This window comes from Leuresthes tenuis, unplaced genomic scaffold (assembly GCF_036924035.1).
Source record: "Leuresthes tenuis unplaced genomic scaffold, fLeuTen1.0.hap1 SCAF_4, whole genome shotgun sequence".
Lineage (NCBI taxonomy): Eukaryota > Metazoa > Chordata > Actinopteri > Atheriniformes > Atherinopsidae > Leuresthes > Leuresthes tenuis.
The window spans coordinates 2287943-2306968 of NW_027325358.1; the positions used below are offsets into that span (position 1 = coordinate 2287943).

At 43.8% G+C, this 19026-nt stretch overlaps 1 protein-coding gene across 1 annotated transcript in view; it reads right to left on the reverse strand.

The window, feature by feature from the left end:
- Positions 1 to 788: 788 nt before the first annotated feature.
- Positions 789 to 19026, reverse strand: part of sorcs3a (sortilin related VPS10 domain containing receptor 3a) — a 221942-nt gene continuing 203704 nt past the window's right edge. Inside the window, exons 20-27 of the mRNA XM_072384071.1 lie at positions 17941 to 18074; positions 16605 to 16728; positions 16099 to 16211; positions 8665 to 8796; positions 8483 to 8582; positions 6027 to 6132; positions 5269 to 5429; positions 789 to 3991 (exon numbers count right to left, since the gene is read on the reverse strand). Coding sequence (XP_072240172.1) covers positions 3933 to 3991; positions 5269 to 5429; positions 6027 to 6132; positions 8483 to 8582; positions 8665 to 8796; positions 16099 to 16211; positions 16605 to 16728; positions 17941 to 18074 — 929 coding nt within the window. The 3' untranslated portion in view covers positions 789 to 3932. The remainder of the gene's footprint in view (positions 3992 to 5268; positions 5430 to 6026; positions 6133 to 8482; positions 8583 to 8664; positions 8797 to 16098; positions 16212 to 16604; positions 16729 to 17940; positions 18075 to 19026) is intronic.

Genomic DNA, 19026 nt, shown 5'->3' on the forward strand with positions numbered 1-19026 from the left:
TGAATTATCGTCCTCTCATCCAAAAGTGTCCAGGTTCTGGGAGCATTTCACCTTCAACACCCAGGAAAAATATCTTACCTTTAAGTTTTGTAAAGCCGAGCTCACGGGAGCACGTCTGTCAAACATTTGAAGAGGAAGCAGGTTGGAGCTCTGGGAGACGCAGACTCACCATGGTAAGATATTTAGCTTGTTAGTGTAGCCTGCTAGCTATAAATAAGCGGAGTTATCTTGGATTTTAACATTAAAATTGTATTATTCAGCTTCACAGTCCACAGTCACAACCATTCTTTTTCACTTGTTCACTTTTTGGTATTGATTTGACTGATTAGTCGGTTAATTGTTTCAATAATCGATAACTAGTCGACTATCGAAATAGTCGTTAGTTGCAGCCCTATTATATCTACAGTATTTAATCTAAAAGTCCAGTATTAGGTGTGCAGGATGTCAGTAAACACTGTAAAAGTGCACCTGTGTGTATGTGCAGGAGCTCCTCGTTCTGCACAGTCTTAGAAATCAACAAATTGTGTTTGACGTGTTCCGGCCGTGTTAATTTGCACACACTGAGAGCTGACACCATGTTACGTTTAATCTATAATTGGAAGACACAGCTTTTCCAGGCTGTCTTTGTGCTTGTGTGCTGGAGGTTGGCTGTGGTCAAACTCGTCGGGTACAGCATTCATTTCACTGAACATCATCTCTTTTGCATTATTGGAGTCACTGACGACACACAGAAGCACTGAGCTGATGTACAAAAATACATTTATTTGAAACGATTTCAAAATGACAGTTTCCTTACCGTAGAAATATTGAAATAAAGATGAAACAGAACATTACTGATGATGCATGCATCGCAGCTTTTTGTGCACTGAGGAACATTACAATGCTTTTGCCCTCCGAAAAATCCCAAATGCAACAATTCTCTTTCATCATTCACGTATAGATTCCTCTGGAGATCTGGTGCTCACACTTTAATGTGGCGTTTAGGTTCCAGATGAGAGGGGAATTTCCTGTGATCAAAGTTTCTTTTACTGCTGACAGTTGCAATATGTCTGTGTAGATTTAAAGCAAAACATCGTTAGACTCTTCCTCTTTTACGGAGAAGCACATTGTGGCGTATTTTCCACCATTTCAAAGTTTAAAAAAAGTATCATTTAAAGTTAGAGACTGCCAAACGTTTTGATATTTCTTTTAGTGTTTCTTATCATCCTATTTTCATAAGAGTCAGAACTGATCAAAGCTTCCACCCAGAAGAAAATCCAGCCAAGCAAATAACCCTTGGCTGTGACATGAGGTGAATACAACAAAGCTGCGAAACACTCTTTGTTCAATGTGTTCTGTCTGCAGTAACAAGGATTGACTTGGCTGTTTGGTTTGAGATGAGAGCCCTCAGTTCAAGGTAATGCAAATGTAATGTGACAGCCTGTAGCTTTGTGCAGGGCTCTCTTTCCCCTCTTGCTTCTCCTAACTCAAGCTGAGCGTTTGGATAAACTCTGGACGCTGCATCCTGTGCTCAGTTGTCCACATATTTCTCTTTTCACCGTCATGCCGGCTATTGGGAGGTCGATCCAAGTCAACTCGAGGCCACTCGGCTTCAGTGGAGAGTTGCATGCTGGGAGAACAATGCTTGCTTTTTCAAATGAGACGCTGAGCTGTTAGCATAGGGTTGTAAATGGAGGCTCCTGGCAGCAGCGAGACTGCATTAATAACATAATTGCTGCTGCTCTGTACTGCTTGTACCATGTGAGAGCCTCAACTGTTCCAGTTAAATCTGAAAAGAGTTTTATGGATTTAGAACAATGTGAGACTTCTCCTGGCAGACGGAGCAAAGTGGGCGCCAGAGTGCACAAAGTAAAATTCACTCAACACAAAAGACACAGTAAATCCACAGATAAAAGCAAAACCAAGTCATTATCGACTCAAACGTTTAGTGACTTTAAAACTTCTCTCTCCATCACCTTCAAGGCATGTTGGAGAAACCAAAGTTTAAGCTTTAAAAAAAGGAAAAGCGTCCCTTGATCCTGCGTTCAGCTTGTTCTGCACTGCAGTGGAAACATGGTGCACCTCTAAGAATAAACGGCTCATTCAAAATGTACAAAAACGTTTCTACATTCATGAAAACAGTAATTAATTTCTGTCAATGCGCTCCTGTGACATTAGAACTTTAAACCTTTGGGAATGTGAATCTACACAGACATATACGGTCATCAGTTCGGTGTGGCGTAAAGCTCACGGTGAATATCCTCTAAAATACCCGACATGGCTTTGTTTAGCTCAGTTAGGGTCAAAGGTCAACTTCCTACAACTGCTGCGAATAGCCCAGAAACGGATCATGAGCTGAATATTTCAGAAAGTAGGGGATAATGTCTGCACCACAATCAATGCTGGAAATTAAATTGGAGAATAAAAGCTGGATCAGGATCTGAGGTGAGAGTAAGCCCAGTCTCACATTCCTGAAACGTGGGGGTGTCTCAGTTATTGGCTGCAGATGGTTGGATGGCAGACCTGTGGGCTGTTGTTTTGTGAGGGCCTGGGATCAGTATTTAACACCCAGTGCGACTCCACCACCAAGCAAAGCTAAAGGACCAACAGCGGCACCAACGCAGTTAAGAAAAGCCCAGTTCAGCTTGTTCCACATGTTTCTGAGAGCGGCCCCCTGGCAGCAAAAAGCCGTGACATGTGGAGTGCCGAGAGGCTGCAGAAGTACGTTCACAGCATGTGACGCTCGGGGGTCAATCATCGTGAAAGATTTGGTAACTTCTGAATCTCCAGGGAGCAGTTTAACACCACCCCCCCATCCATCAGCCTCATTACAAGGGACCAGATCAGCAGTGTGACATGATGACATCACATGTAATCACATAAGCTGCATTCAAGTCATTTAGAGGATACACATATCTATTCTATTCTGTCCCCATTTTCTCCCGAGCTGTTAAATCCTGTGAATTTCATCACTGGTTGCCAGAATCCTTTTAATTTTTCTGTTCTGAGGCCAAATCAGAACTATCAGAGCCATCAACTCAAAGGCTAAATGTAATGCAGTGATGCCAGCAGCTGTTAAAATTTGGTTCAAAGAGTTCAGATACATCTAAAGTAGGTAAATGCCTGGTTATCGTGTGCACGTTTCTGATGAAAATCTAAACCTATCAGACGTGACGTTGTCCACATCGATCCTTTTCACGTTGTCTGCAGGTGAAATCTGCAGCAGTTCCACCTGCTTTAACCATTTAACGAACCGTTTCACCTTCGCTGACTGCAGAGTGACGGCAGAACAGAGTCTGAGCAGAATCAATCGGCCTCTTTTGACAGATGTTTAGAAAATAATTATTTACAGCACTTGCTTATCTACAACACACAAATTGTTTCCTCAGTAATAACATGCACAAGTCAAGGACCTTAGCAAAGCAAAATGGATTTCTTTAAGTAATGTCTGACTTTTTAACACATTTTCAGAAAAAACGGACCACTGTCAGAACGTCTGCCGTCGCTGCGGTACTGAGACTACGAGCATGTAGAAAGTAAGAATATATACATGTAACAGAACAGAAGACAACGCTGTCCATTTAAATAAGATTCCCTGTTCCAAGACTCAGACATTAGAAGTCTACATGTAGGCAGAAATGATTCTCAAAGCAAACTCCTCAGGAAATTTACAGAACTCGTCCACGAAAGATATTTCCCCCAGCAAATGTATGTGGTTCTGCAGCTTAAACATCCACAAAACTGAAGTTTCCTCCGTAATTACAGTGATCTCATCAAGTAAATCTGCTGCATGGATGTTGCAGAACGACACATCCATGCACGTCTGTAGAAATGAGTTTTTTTTTTACAAAACTATTAACATCAGTTGTGTTTGATAATTACAAAACAGAAAGAGAGAACCCCCCCCCCGATCGCTGCGATACCTCGCGCTGTACACCGGCTCGCCCTGCGCCTCACACACTGGTGCAGTTTGGGATCTCCCTTGTGCTCTCGTAGGCGTTTCCGACTCCTCCTGAGCAGAAATGAAGGAAAGAAAGAGGAGAAATAATTAGACTTAGAGTGATTTGGCTTCAGTTTGTGTGAAAGAAATCAACTCAAAGCTTCATGTCAAAGAGGCTGATGTGAATTAGACATTTTTGCTGTGAGAGGGTTTAAATCCTCCAACGAGCACATATTCAATGATAACTTTCATCCAGAAAAAGAAATAAAAGAAAAGCTGTTAATATCCAGCTAAAATACCCACCCACCCCTGATATAATCAGTTTGAACAGTGATGGGATGTCTTCACCGCTGTGGAAAGCCCGGGTTAATCAGGGTTCTAATCATGAACCCATTTACCACCGAAACCAGAAGAATAAAAGTTCTGATAGTTGTTTTTGAGCCGAACATGTTTGGGATGTTTCTGATATTATTCATATTCAAACAGAGCTTTTGGGTCAGGTTTGGTTGAATTCCTTTTGCTGCCATACATGTAAAAATGTTTCCGGATATTTAGCACTTTACAGCGAATGATTTCAGAAGTTTTCCTTTTAGCGTGCAGGTAAGTTGCTGTCGGGGTCAAACAGGACCGCTGACACACCTGCTAACAACCTGAAAGCTTTGCAGCTCTTTGTTTTGGCTCAAGCTCATTGTTCTGCTGTGGAAAAGTGAGAAAAATCATCCTCACATTCTGCCTCAAACAGCAAATATCTGACAATCGGACGGACCTGATTTTGTGACATAATAAAAAGAATTTGATGAGCGAAATCCTTAATTCTAACATTTGTTAAAAGAAAATCTAAATTCAAAGGCCAAATTTGAAAATATTTGCCAAACAAATTTAATTTTCTGTCTTTCTAACCTTTAATTTCAGAGAAAAAAGCTGAAATTTACAAACTCTATGAATATATGTTTGTTTTTTCTTTTCTTTTTGATTTTCCCAAAGAATTCTCACACCTTTTTACAAATGCATTTTGGTAAGATTTAGTTATTGCATTGTTACCTGGTGTCCTGCAACAATGACTTAATGTCTTAACCTGCTTCAATCTGAAGGGAAACGATGGGGAATGAATCCACACATCTATGGACACTTGGTTTTAGTGTTTGAAGGTTTCCAAAGTCACCCCCAAGTGTCTAAACCTGCAGAAAGTCACCTGTGCTGCTGTCTGCTGGTATCAGTCATGCATAATCTGCTCTTTTCTATGATAAAACCCCCCCAGGACATCCTGAATGAGAGGATTTTGTCTTCTATGAATGCTGAACTGTACGAGGCGGGTTTCGGTCCGCAGGTAAACGCTGTGACTGACTTACTCTTCACCCTGGCATCCAGTTCCTTCTCCATGAGTTCTTTGGATGTGGTGAACTCGCTCAGAGTGATCTTCGGCGTGCTGTCACCCTGACCCACGGAGCCAATCATCTCCTGCTCCTTCTCCTGGTTCACCTCAGCGTAGATGTTGATCCAAGGTATTTTTCTGAGGAAGAAGCGGTCGATCATTGATGCACAGAACAAAGTGAGGTGATTAGATCCAGTTAAAAATGCCGATTTTAAGCTCATCCCGGACGGAACGACGCTTCAGTAACATTAATATTTCCTCTGCATATGCTACAAAGTGACATACATCTTTGTCCAATTTATTTCCAATTACTCCACATTCCAGTTATTAACCGCCCTGTTTTGTCAGCTGAGATTTCTTGAAAAATGCATCTCTTTAGACTGCAGAAAAATGACAGATCCATAATTAATGACAGCTTTTCCAATTCCCGCTGACTTTCAATGGAATCATTTTAAGCATGAATAATTCATTCAGCAAATAAGACACAAAAACTGCACATCAAACCATTTAATGGTTGCTTCTCTTCATCTTACCACTGATTGGGGTTTGTGCCTCAAACTCTCCAATCATGTAAAAGTATCAACCTTTAATGGGACCACCGAACAGGACCGATCAATCCGGACTGAGCTCATCTGCTTTAATCAATAATGAAGAGCATCCTGATGGATATCCACAATGACTCCATATGATCATGCTGTGGGTGCAGGAGGTGGAAGTAATGGGAGAGATGGGCACCTCTTAAATTTGTAGATTAGGAACACGGCCAGGCCCAGAAACACCACCGACAGGAGCATGAGCATCGCTGAGCTGCTGTGTCTGGGGGTGGAGTCCACCAGGGGGGCTGTGGGAGGAGGGCAGAGCGGTTATCAAAATGTCTCTTTAGTTCTGTTCTTCAACAACCGCACATCAGAAAAAGAAGATTCTACATTTGGTTCTGTGTTTATTTCACTGCCGACACAAACAGCTGATGTTCTAATCAGCTTGATTTCATTCGTTAAGTTTCAAACCTGCAGTAATTCTAAAAAAGTTGAGGACTTGAAGGCATCTGGGATGGACTGTGGTCAGACCCATCAGTATTCCACATCTTTGTTGGAAGAAATGGAGCAAAGAGCAAAAGCAGCATCCAGCCTGCTGTCAGCAACCAGTCCCTGCAGCCAGGCTCTGTGATGGTATGGGGTTGGATCAGGGGGCAAAGCTCATTTCCACTTCTGTGACGGCAGCATTAATGCAGAAAAGCTCACTGAGATTTTACAGCAACATATGCTGCCTTCAAGGCCACATCTTTTCCTGGGACGTCCCAGCATTGTTCAAGCAGACCATGGAAAACCACATTCTGCCACAGTCCAAAGGCCTGGCTGAGGAAGAAGAGGTACGGGTGCTGGACTGGCTGCCTGCAGTCCTGACCTGTCCCCAGCAGAGAAACAACCACCCCCCCCCCCGCACTGCTGCACATCTAAAGAAGAAGGTACGGGTGCCTTTAACATTACACCAATGTCTCCTCCACATGTGACCCTTCCAGGTAGACACATGCACAGGGTCACACTCTCATTGTCTCAGATAACACCTCCAGCTGTCCACAACCCCCCCCCCCCGCCCCCCCGCACTGCTGCACACCTTAAGACGTGTTTACAGGAAAAATGGGACAAAATAACAGCTGGAACTCTGCATGGTTTCCTCAGAACGTCTTTAAGTGTTGGCAGAAGGAAACAAAGTGGGAAAAGGTTTCGTGGAGTTTGTTTTTATGATGTGACCTGATGAGAAATAAAATTTAATATATTTTGGGCTCATACTTTCTAAAATGGACTAATTAAGACCAAGCAAAAAGACAAAAATGGTAAAAATAAAACCAGTGAGCCTTGGCTTTGTGTCTAAACTTAATGATTCGGTCTTTAACTCTCCCTCCTGTGACACACTCGTTTGACATATTTAAGCGACAGTAAACTTTACTTAAAAGGCATTTCACTGCTTGTCGGGTCCAGAGGGACCCCCCATGTTGGCCCCGTGTTTCCACCTTCCTGCTGACATGTTGAGGGGACGCTGTTTTGAAGGTTAGCTCATAAACAGGGAAAAATGATGGATCAAATGTCAGGATTTTTATTTTCAATATCTAAAATGTCATAAGGTGTGTTAGAGTGAAATTGCTGTTTCAGAGCAAAGCAGGTGACATAATCCACACATTTCAGTGGATCTGAAACGGTTTCATGCACCTATTTCATGGCAGAACCAGCTCTGGGTGAAATAACTGTACGTGCTTTATCTCATAAGGCCCCCACACTAAATTCTTTTAAATTCTGAGTTTTAAAGAGTGCATTTGTGTCTCGCAGTTTCCAGTTTGCACAGATCTCCTGAGACCTGCCGCTCAGAGATGGAATTGCGTGTGCTGCTGACCTTTCTCATGCAGCTTGAAGGCTTCTCAGACCTTTTCTTGGGAGGTGAAATATAAAGAGGGATCCAGCTGGGACGCCACCAATGTCATTAGAGTTTCAGCACACTGCAGAACATCACAGAGCAGCACGTGCCAGGCGGTTAATGCCTTTCACTTGGAGCTACACACCAGCCATGGATGTGTGCCTCCAGAGACTGTGGCTAATGAAACCAGCCAAGCAACGAATACAACATAAGATGTGTCTTGCATTGAGGGACAGAGGTCTCCAAGAAGCACCCAGCTCTAAGTCTAAAAAAGGTAGTTTTTCGGTGTCGGTTTCTCCATAAATCGGCACCGATTTGATCCTGAGGTGCTTCCCAGGGTTTTGATTCTCAAGCAGCCGGCAGTTAAAAAGCGTGGTGCTGACTTCTGAAGCTTTTCCTGAATCTGCCCTCAAATCGTGCGCCGTTCTTTCTCAAGGACTAAATAATCAACATAATTATACTCGGTGTAACACTCATTTTGTGGTTGGATGGCTGTGTAAGAAATGGAACAGATGTTCATCTTTTGATGGCAGGAATAAAAAGATCCCTCCTCTCAAGGAGCTCCACTTAAAATCCAACCCCTCCCACACTCCCCTGCGCTCTGTGCTGCCATGGAGGCTGACAGGAATTTTAATTGGTAGACCAAAGAAAGATTCTTGTTGTCAAAACATGGTTATTACAGTTCTGTTTCATGGCCAGAACAGAAAATGCTCCAATGAATTCATTTCTGCCTGAAGATCTTAAAGTTGACAACTTAAACACGGCGAGGACGCGTTTCTTACCCAGCGTTAACTGCGTGTTGTACACGATCACCCTCACGCCAGGCTTCAGCTCGAAATCCACCAGGTTCTGGTTCAGGGCGCCAACAATGATGCCGGATGCCTGTTGAGCAACAACAACGCACACATGTGGAGAAACGAACTTCCACCACTTTCACCAGCTTCAAACGGTCAGATTTAGCTACCTGCTCAAGCTCCTCCTCACTCTTCTTCTTTCCCTCCGATTGGTTCTTGTTCGGTAACAGGAAGAGCTCTGCAGCTGTTGGAACTCCCGGGAACACGGCGACCAGCAGCTGCTCCTCTGGGAAGTCGGACACCTGTCACATGGTACGGATTTATTAGCCATCGCATGATGAGGCTTTCAGATCAGAATCAGCTTCGAGACATTAAAATGTTCATTACCGTCACGCAGGGTGTCTGGATCTACTGGTACTGATGATAACTGTGATAATATCGGATCAAATATCGATATTGGACCGATAATACTGATTGTTTTCAGTGTTTTTTGTTTGTTTGAATGCTGTTAGCCATGATTGCTCAGCTGATTTATTCATTTGCACGAGTTTCCCACGATGGAGTGATGATGTTCAGGTTTAAGACAACACAGGACAACAGAAGGAAAACACAGAGTTTAGGTGACTGAAACAGCTTCTGGTAAAGTTGGAGATAGCAACCATCTGAAATACCACGTGCAAACTATCTAATAACAACCTGCATCTGTGTCTGCAGACTGAACAAGCAGCTTCACCCCAAAGACCTTCATTCTGGGTCTGGTTTCCATCTGGGAAAGCCACACCGACCTTCCCCATCCTGAAGGAATTCCCTGAATCCATCATGGTTTTCCACTTCTTTGATGAAGTTTGTTCATGTGCTGTTGTGTTCTTGCATTACAGGAGGAGTATGAGCCTCTTAAAGTGTGCAACTTTTCACAAAACAGCCTCCACAACCTCTGATTTCTCAATTTATTTTCTCCTTCATCGTCCTCCCAACAGTACGCTCCTTCTAAGTGAAGGTAGTATGGCTGCAGGAGGATCTGCTGTGGAAATGCATTTAATTCATTCTATTAGTTAGTTCATTAATTAGTTAGTTAGTTCATAATTCATTAGTTCATTCTGAAGTGAAATAATTTAACTGGTTGGTGGCTAACTATACCTACTGCGGTGCATCACAGCATCAACATTAGCCGCATTCGGACAGAAACGTTCTAAGACCTGTCCTTCCCCAGGGGAACTGTTTAATTATGAGTCTGGGACCTCGACAGGGACTGATGTGACGCAGCCGTCTGCCACAGACGTGTTACTTTAGCGCCACTCAGCAACAAAACAGAACCCGGGAAAAGTAAGGAGAGAAGAAAACAACAGCAGCAAGAAGCTAACATGGAGAGCGAGGAGGCCACCGTGTTCATGGTCTGCATGGCGGTGATATTAATCATGGACGATCACATCAGGCGTCTAAGATGGAGGCTGGAAGAGCGCACAGCGAGAGTCAGGAGACGGAGAATCCAGCAGCGGGCGATACTTCTTCGTTTCATGGAGGAAAGAAGGAGAGCAGAGCGCCGCAGACAAAGGAGACGAAGTTTAACTTATTAAACAGGCGCCGGTTGGGTCCGTGTCGTATGAGGAAACCTTTCAGACAAGGGGCGGAGCTACCAGCCACCAAACACCTACGTCATAGGTGTTGCTATGGAAACCAGAAAAGACCCTGAAGGAGCTGAAATGGTTCCAGGAACTGAGGGCCGTGGTCCCTAGTTCCTGAATGTCTGAATGCACGAAAAAAAACGTCCCTATTCCTGAAAAGGTTCTAGGAACTGCAAAAGGTTCCTACAGGGGGAATGAGCCTTATATCTACTGCGGTGTTGGACCAAAGTCTCTTTTTTTTCCATTCATTCTTTCACATCCTCGGGGTAGTTCAGGATGGCTCTAACTCTCCAGACTAAATGGAACTTAAAATGGGCCTTAAACCTGAACTTTGAGCCGCTTCACAAAGGACTGAGGCAGCAGAAGAAGTTCCACATCTTAACGGAACAAACTGCTCAACATGAGATAATCACTCGGGTCATGAGTGCCAAACCAATCCCTGAGACAATTTCAGAGAATACAATGATGACACGACAAAAGGAGCGCTGAGGCCGTGATTAAAATGGCACATAGTCCACTCGAACTGCCTTATTAGACACTCTGAGAGGGACAGATTCGCTGTTTTAATGACAGCTGTTCTCCACAAAGCCTGCAACACTTTAAGCATAACTCCAGAAACGATGAATATGTGGGGTCGCTTCAGAAGCTACTGGCTGTAATCTTACATTTAACTGTTTTATTCCACAGATCAGTATTTGTTCCTTTGATGGCTGAGCCTGTGAGTCAAAGTCAGCTGCCGGCCGAACAGCAGCCGCTCAGTGGGTGAATGTCTTCTGTATTTGTTTCAAGAACAGCAGTCTGTAGTCCTGTTTTTCTGTTTCCTCTCCAGCCAAAGTGCATCAAGTAGTGGACAAATGATCGCCATGGGCATGTCTTGCAGTGAGAACGGGAGCGATAAAGAGAATAAAATGCCAAAAGATAAAAAAATCAATGCACGTTTAACCGTGTTTTCCCTGGATGGCGTCGGTCATTAGTTTAAACGTATGATGGGGGCTCACATGGGTCCCGATGCACAGCAGAATTAACTGCTCGATCAGATGAGAAAGTCAAGCAAAAGGACAAATGAGACCGGGGAGGACCATTTCATTTTGTTAATTTAACTCAAAAACACGACTGAAATGTATTCATCAAGCTGCTCCAAATCAAGTAAAGTTTGATATGAAATGTTTGTGATTCCGGTTTAATACAAATTCAATTCAATTCAATTCAGTTTTATTTATATAGTGCCAGATTACAACAATTGTCATTTCAAGGCATTTAAATAATATAGTCCAATTCAAGCCAATTGGAATTCAATTCATTGTAATCATAATCCAATTAATTCATATAGAGCCAATTCAAAAATAATATCCTAGCTAAGGAAACCAACAGATTGCACCGAAAATGTTTTGTGAGTTGAGTTTAAAATTCAGCTGCTGTGTTGTCTGGTGTTTGTGTGAAGTTTCTTCTAAAGGAAAGAGCCAAAAAAGGAGGAAACTATGCAGCAGCGCCACCAAAAAGAATAAATCTGATGCGATGCACCAGGGAATCAGGAATTTATTTAGAAAATCAGTCCAATTTTTGCTGATAGCAGAGCAAAAAAGATCAATTATGTCAGGACTGTGAATTCAACATTTTATGGCATTTGTTTCTATATTTCATTCTTTGCCAAAGTGATGAACTGGTGATGAAATAAAAGAGCAGCATCATCCATTTCACTTATTATCAGTCAAGCTTATCTACTTAAAACTGAAGGAGAGTCATGAACTGCCTTCCAACACTAAAGCTAAATGAAGGAAATTCTAATTGTGTCAGAATTATAATGAGATGGATCACAACCCGATGTGTTCCCTGTTATAGGAAAAGGAAGTTAATTAGAGCCGTACAGCTCTCCTAATCCTTGCATTTGTTTGTGCGTTTGTTGACTGGAATGACAGAGATAAAAGGGTTTGACTGCATGGAAGACAAAGACTTCCCGTCCCTTCAGGGCAGCAACACACAGATGATGGCTGCCATTAACCTTCTGAGATGTGGGGGAGTGTGAAGACTGTAAAGTGTGTTAGTTTGAGTTGAGGGAGTTTGAGAGGGAGCTAGTTGCAGCTGGACCGAGTGGAAAGAAATAACCTGCGTTAGCGCACGTGTGGTCCTGCGAAGTCGTGATTCAACAACATGTAACGGTGCCACGACCCAGTTAAATGGCTTTAATTACACCTGCCTCACGCTCTCATCTCCTGTTTTATAGTCAGGGAGTTGTTTACTATGTTGAGGAGCCTCTGTCTGAAGCTAGAGTTCCCAACCATGACAGGAAAAAGCAGGAAAGCAGCCTCCTGTCAGCACTTGGACGATATGTTTGTCTGGAAATGAACTTCTGTGCTCACATAAACAGGAGGAGCACCTGGTACCAAACTGACGGGAGAACGTCAGACGATGAAAACAAACAAAAGTGGCAATTCAGCCTCTGGTGTCATAAAAAAGCAGCGACTGGAACCTTCATTTTCACCCACCGTTTCCTCTGATTTCCACACTCTTCGCTCTATGATCGCACACAGAGCTCCTGAATGTGTAACTTACTGCGACGCTGGAACTGCATCGAACTTGTTAGACGCCCAAAATAATCTCATCTGATGTACAATGAAGGTCTCCCTATCAAAGAGCTGTCATTTCCCCCTCCTGTGCATATTTCTTCTTAATAATGAGATGCCGACATGGCGGCACAATGGAGAAGATAGATGTCTGCGCTTTGAGCACAGTCACAGCTGTCAAGTGTGGGTGGTTACTGTAATGTAAAGGAGCAGGAACACATCAGAGCAGACATGATACAGTGTGCAGAGTTTAGGGAGATTGTTTCAACTCCTGCTCCACTGACAGCATCTGTCCATACTTATTTTGACAGACGTGAAGTTGATTAAACATGTTGCTGTGAAATAAGGCCCTGCTCAGATGGTACATCCTAACCTCTGGCACCTCTGCATGTCACCACCTTCTGCAGCAGCTAAACAGAACTGTGCATGAATTCTAACACCAACGGAGCAGAAATCTCTCTTAGGACTGAGCTAACTTAGCTCCTAATCAGAAGTTCTCCATCACCGTTATTTTGGAAATGAACTCTCCTCTCGTTTCAGATTCCCTGATTCCTGATGGCGTCCACCTGCTCCCTGCTTATAGTCTGCGTCTCCCTTTGTCCATCATCAGGTCTTTAGTCCTACTGGAGTTTGTTTATTCCTCGTTAAAGAGAGATTTTTGCCGTGTTGTATTTCCATCGCTCCTTCAGTACAGTCTGAGCCTTTCCCTCTTTCTGAGGTCTCTTTCCTGGGATTTCCCCGTCTTGGTTGAAGAATAAAAGTTTGTCAGCTGACTCCTGTACTCTGCATCCGAGTTCTCTCCCTGAGTTCCACCCTGTGACAGCAGCTATTTGTTAAAAGTCTGCTCATACTCCGGAAAGATGCAGCGAGATGTTTAAGGTCCATGCAATTATACAGCAGTAATATGTAGATTTATAATTACACTAAATCTGTGGAAATACTTATTACCTGACATGTCTGACCTCCTGAGTCAATATGTGGAACGTTTGAGACTCAGTTTCTGTACCTCAACGTTCGCTTTTGAGGGTCCCTCCTATATTTGCTTCTCCCCTTTTTGCTGTTGTACTCCTTGGGAGAGGTAAATTTCAGAGTTTTAGCCTCTGTTAACTTGCTAGTGCGCTAACATATTTCTGTTTCATTTAATTTGTAGTTGATCACGATTGACCGGAGGATTTTGTTGTTTTTTACACCTTTCGTCAGAGTAAAAGGAGAAAGACATCCTGGTCTGGGCCTGTTCATGTTCATAAAAACACAGACAACACCAGAACCTAACCGGTTACACGAATACGTGGGAAATGTTGGCTCCAAACACAAAGCAAACAATGAGGCGCTGCTACATCACCACGTAACTGGATGTGGAACGTCGACGTAGTCGTGCAGCGACATGAAAGCTGCATATTTAGAAAGGTCTGGAACAATGTAAAGAGCTTTTAAGGTGAAACTACAACATTGGAGCAGTGAAGCAGTGCAGCTGCTGCACGTTCTGTGGTAAAAACAACGAGGGAAGCACAGGAGAAAAGGTATGTTCCTGAAAACCTGCACATGGGCTCGCATCACAACCCCCAACGTTGCTGCTGATGCACAAAGAGTTCCAGTTATGGTAAAATAGCATGAAGAATGTTTTCGGATAAACCCTGAGATGCTGGAATCAGCCGACGCCGGCAGCTGAGGGCAGGAGCCAGTTGGTTTCAACTGTTCAGATCCAAGTCCCTGATGTTAGCTACAAAGAGCTTAATGGAACGGCTCCATCTACTTGAATGCTCTTGCAAAGGCTTCTGTCCCAACTGGGTCCCTCCGTTGGTCCCAGGATTGTCGTCTAGCAGCTCCTACACCACGCCTAAGACAATCCAAACTCTGTTCATGTGTCGTCCCACGATGGTGGAATGACCTACCGAGCGCTACCAGAACAGGGGCGTCCCTGTCTATCTTCAAGAAGCTCCTGAAAACCCAGCTCTTCAGAGAGCATCTCCTATCCCAGCACTTCCCTTGTACTTCCCTCCCCCCTCTATCTCTGCACTTTATCTTTCTGCACTTCCTTCTATGCCTGCACCCTATCTCTACTCTGTCCCCTCTGACAGAGTCGGACTCCTGGGTTCCTTCTATGTAGCTTATTGTTAGCTTTTTATAAAGCTGTTATATCTTCATTTGTAAGTCGCTTTGGATAAAAGCGTCTGATAAATACAGAAACAGAAACTCTGAAAGCACGAAGCATCAAAGTTCTGACATCAGAGGTGAAACAGCAGCATCATCAGTGAACAACTTGGACTTGGAGGCAGCAGTCCCTCCAGTCTTTGCACTAATCGGTGTGAACAGTCGTCAGCCACAGCCACTGCAGTCTGTTTACCCTGAACAGCTGATCTCTGAAAGCTGAGGTCAGCTCACAGAGGCAGCTGCTGCTTTCTCGCTTCTCCTGTATTTGGGTTTACATTTCGAGCCGTTGTTTTCACGTCTTCCAGTCCCATTTATCTCACTGAAGGGTCCCCTGACCAGCGTCCTTCCAGCCACTTAACTTCACTTCCCACAAAGCATTGCAACACAAACAGCAACAGATATGATGGCATAATTTAAAGGGAAAATACATCTTTTTGGTTGAAATTTAGAAGCACCTTTTATGCTTTCCAGGGGACTTTAATTATTCCACATTTTCCCCCAAAATAAATACAAATATGATCATTTATTTCTTTACCAAAGACAGAAATTTCTCTCCATAATCAATGCGTTTAGGTAGAATAATTTGAAGAAGGGATGAATGTATTTGTTCTAAAAAAGGAACCCGAAACCACTTTGTGTTATTTCACTTTATATCCAATGAAAGTAAAGGAACTCGGCTCAAAAGCACGAGTCTGAGGGTCATGGGGGTTGCTGGTGATGTCCCCTTCCATCATTATGAATTATTCCTCCAAAAGCTTGCACCTGCAGCTCTAATGCTCGATATGCTGCTAAGATGGCTGCGAGCACAGCCATCAAATACAGCCTGCTATTCATGAGCTGTGAATGGGCCGATGAGTAGCACTTAACAATAATAGGTGAGCTTCCCACACATACTGAGAGGACGTGCACCCCTCCCACGATCAGGAGCGCACACATGCATTGGACACAGTGACAGGTATCGTTACTCTCAGGCCTCCGCCAGAACCCCTGCGCACGAAGCTCCCAGATAATGTTATCTGTGACTTTTAAAATTAAGGAATTGTGGAGCCATCGAGGGAGTGAAGGAAGGCAGAGGCTCTTCACACCTGTCTGGTGATGAATCGCAGAGCGGCTCGAGGGCGTTCGCTTGCCGCCTCAGCAAGCCCAGAGTATTGGGCAGCAAAGGGGGGGTTAGGAGATAATTATGAAAGAGCAAGCCAACAAAGAAAGAAGGACAGACAAGACAGGGATGGACGAAGGACAGAAAAAGAGAGGAATTAAATTCACTCACTTGGAGCAGAGCCTTCTTAATTACTCTCCCCACATCCTGCCTCCACTCGGGTATGTCGGGGTTGAACTCGTCCAAATTAGGGGAGAAAGATAAAAGCAGAGATTTGAAGAATTCTGTGGAGAAGAGTCAGGGGAGAATCAGCTATTAAGTCATGCCGATCCGAGGGAATTATTCTTAGAGAGCTGTGCCAACTGTCATTTTGCTCAAGTTTCAGGTAGTTCCCACTTGATGAAAAGAAGAGGGTTCCTCATATCCCCGCACTTCCCTTTGGCTAAATGTGCCAGATGCACTTCTGGATAATTAGAAAGCGTTATAGCTCTACGCCACCCATCCTCTGGTGATAGATCATTGCATTTTACAGATTCTTGCTGCTCAGTCATTTCATATGAAATAAAGACATATTCCTCAGAGATGAAGTAGCAGTTATATCTCAGAGTGGAAGTAAAGCCAAACTGCTGTTACCGACAGCTGTTTTTCGACCTTCAGCGGCACCGTTAAACACTGACCTTTGACTGCTATGGTCTTGGTGTCCTGCAGGATGGTGTTGGCTGCAGACACCTGGACTGTTATAGTGTGCATCCCCTCGCTGTTGAAGGTGTATGAGATGCTCCCGTCCAATGTTATCACCGGCTGGAGGCACAGAGTTAAATATAAATTCCAGTTGCACCTCTCAAGCCTGTGGTAGAACCAGTCTCCTCTTCATCAGACTTTAATCGCCAGCTCAAGGTTGTTTCAGCACTCATCAATGCTTTTCTACCAAAATGAAGCTGATTTTTCTGTTATAAGTTAATGTTTTGCATGTTATGTTTTCACTTTATCTTTGTTAATGAAGAGGAGATGGTTAGAGATCAAATACTCGTCTTTAACCAGAGCAGTTCTGGGACTGGTTCTTATTAATTTCGACAGACAAAGAAAAGAAAGAAAACTTTGAGCTTTTTCTAGGGTTTGTAAAGGTTGTCGTTGGGGGAGCTCCTCACTCCTCACAGTTAAGTGCAGCTCCTGGTTTAAACTGGACCAAGAGGGTTAATAATCAGCCTTCATCCTCTGGGGATCATCGCATGTGGTTCATGTTGCACGTGTGCTTGGACAAATGGATAATCCACCTGATCAGTGAACATTTTTACCTTTTATAGAGTTTATAGAAATTAGGAGGCTGAATCATAACAGGCATCATCTGGGGAGATCAGACGTAACAACTTTATGATAACCTGTTACAGTTTGTTGAGACAAGCCTCAAGATGGCAGGAAAAAAGATCCCCAGTCAGTAAGGATTACAGTAACTGACTGGGATCAGTAACTGGGGGTTTGTCAGCGTCAGGGCAAACTCTTTTTAAGGTATTTAAGTCTGGACCAAGCCTGCACCATCGGGTGGGTTCTCTCCAGGTACTCTGGCCTCCTCCCATCAGCCAAAAACATGCACATCTACAGATTGATCTAAATGTGTCTTGTTAGTCTCTAAATGGCCCCCGACCCTGAGTTGGATAGAAAATGGACGGATGGATGAAAGTCTGGACCAAAATGATGGGCGGTCATATCAAACGTAATGAAAAGCAATGTTTTCTCTGGTAATCTGCAACATGTGACTGATTAATGGAAGCAAACTGGGAACAACTTTTGGTGACCCTGGACAGAGATTACAGAGGACAGAGAGAGCTCCCCCGCACACACTCATGTGACATTACCTGAAGTAAAAATGCTTTATTACAGGCGCAGTGAGCTTTTATTGAGCCCAACTGCTGGTTATCTGATGCTGTCTACTCAGCTGCAGAAAAGAAAATGACACAAACAGTACGAAGTAGAAATTAAAAGCAGAATATGAATTATTGAGCCTACAGAAATTACCTCGGTGCTGTTGCCCAGCCACCAGAAATAAGTGACAGAGCGGGATTGGCTGGGCGAGACCACAGCTGTGATGTTCACCTCCTTGTTTCTGATGACCACGAAGGGAGCAAGAAGCTGGACATGCTCCACTGGACCTGTGAAAGAAACACCAGAGAAGAGATGACGTGCACAGTGACCTTTCATGAGGCAAACCTGAGAGTTTCTCACTCAGACAGAAAAACCAAATGGCAGGCTCACAAATCCAAGGCGACCGGGCCGTGGTGCTTGTTTCTGTGAGGAAAACACTCCAAAAATACTCACTTTGATGTGACAAGTCGGCTTTCTCCCACAGAGAAAGCCGAGCCACGTCTCCCACAGGGGAAATGTTAAATAATCCAGAAGTGTGAGTCTCCATGTGATAGTTCTGCAGTGCACCTTCAATCTGTCCGGGTCCACTGCGTTCTGAGCGAGAATCCATCCCCAAACGTGAGTAAGATCAATGGATGTAAATGTTTTCAGAGCAGTTATATCAACCCAGCTTTAGAGGGGAAGCCTCAAGGTTCATTCTTTTGGGATATTCACCACTTTTAACTGCAGAACATGCGACTGTGGGAAGTTATTCTTTGCAGGCTGAGATGAATGTTTCACACACAGAAGTCACTAACATCCCAGCGTCAGAATGCTCTGACAAATATACCCTAAATGACACTGTTGTGGGCCTTTTCCTCCTCAAGCTATCTGCAAAGTGAGCCATGCCTTCGCTGGCAGGTGTGCTAACTTTGCCTTTTAGCTCAGAGGTACGTGGCGGGTTCTTAACAATGTGAAGGCTGTGATGGCAAGAGATGAAAGTCTGTATGTTTGTGTGATCCTGGTCTCAGTTTCCTGTTTACTTTTCAGCCCATCCAGCTGTGAGAGTCTGCTTATTATGAACAACAGAGGTTCTAAGGTTTTTTATTATTTTATCTTATTCTGGTTTATTGCAGAGAGTATTTGGCTGATCATGACCTCGGATGTTCTGCCACAAACCGAACTATCTTTGTCTGTCTGGGAGTCTTTTTCAGCTTTTGGGGGCGGCTGTAGCCAAGGAGGAGGAGCAGTTGTCTGCCA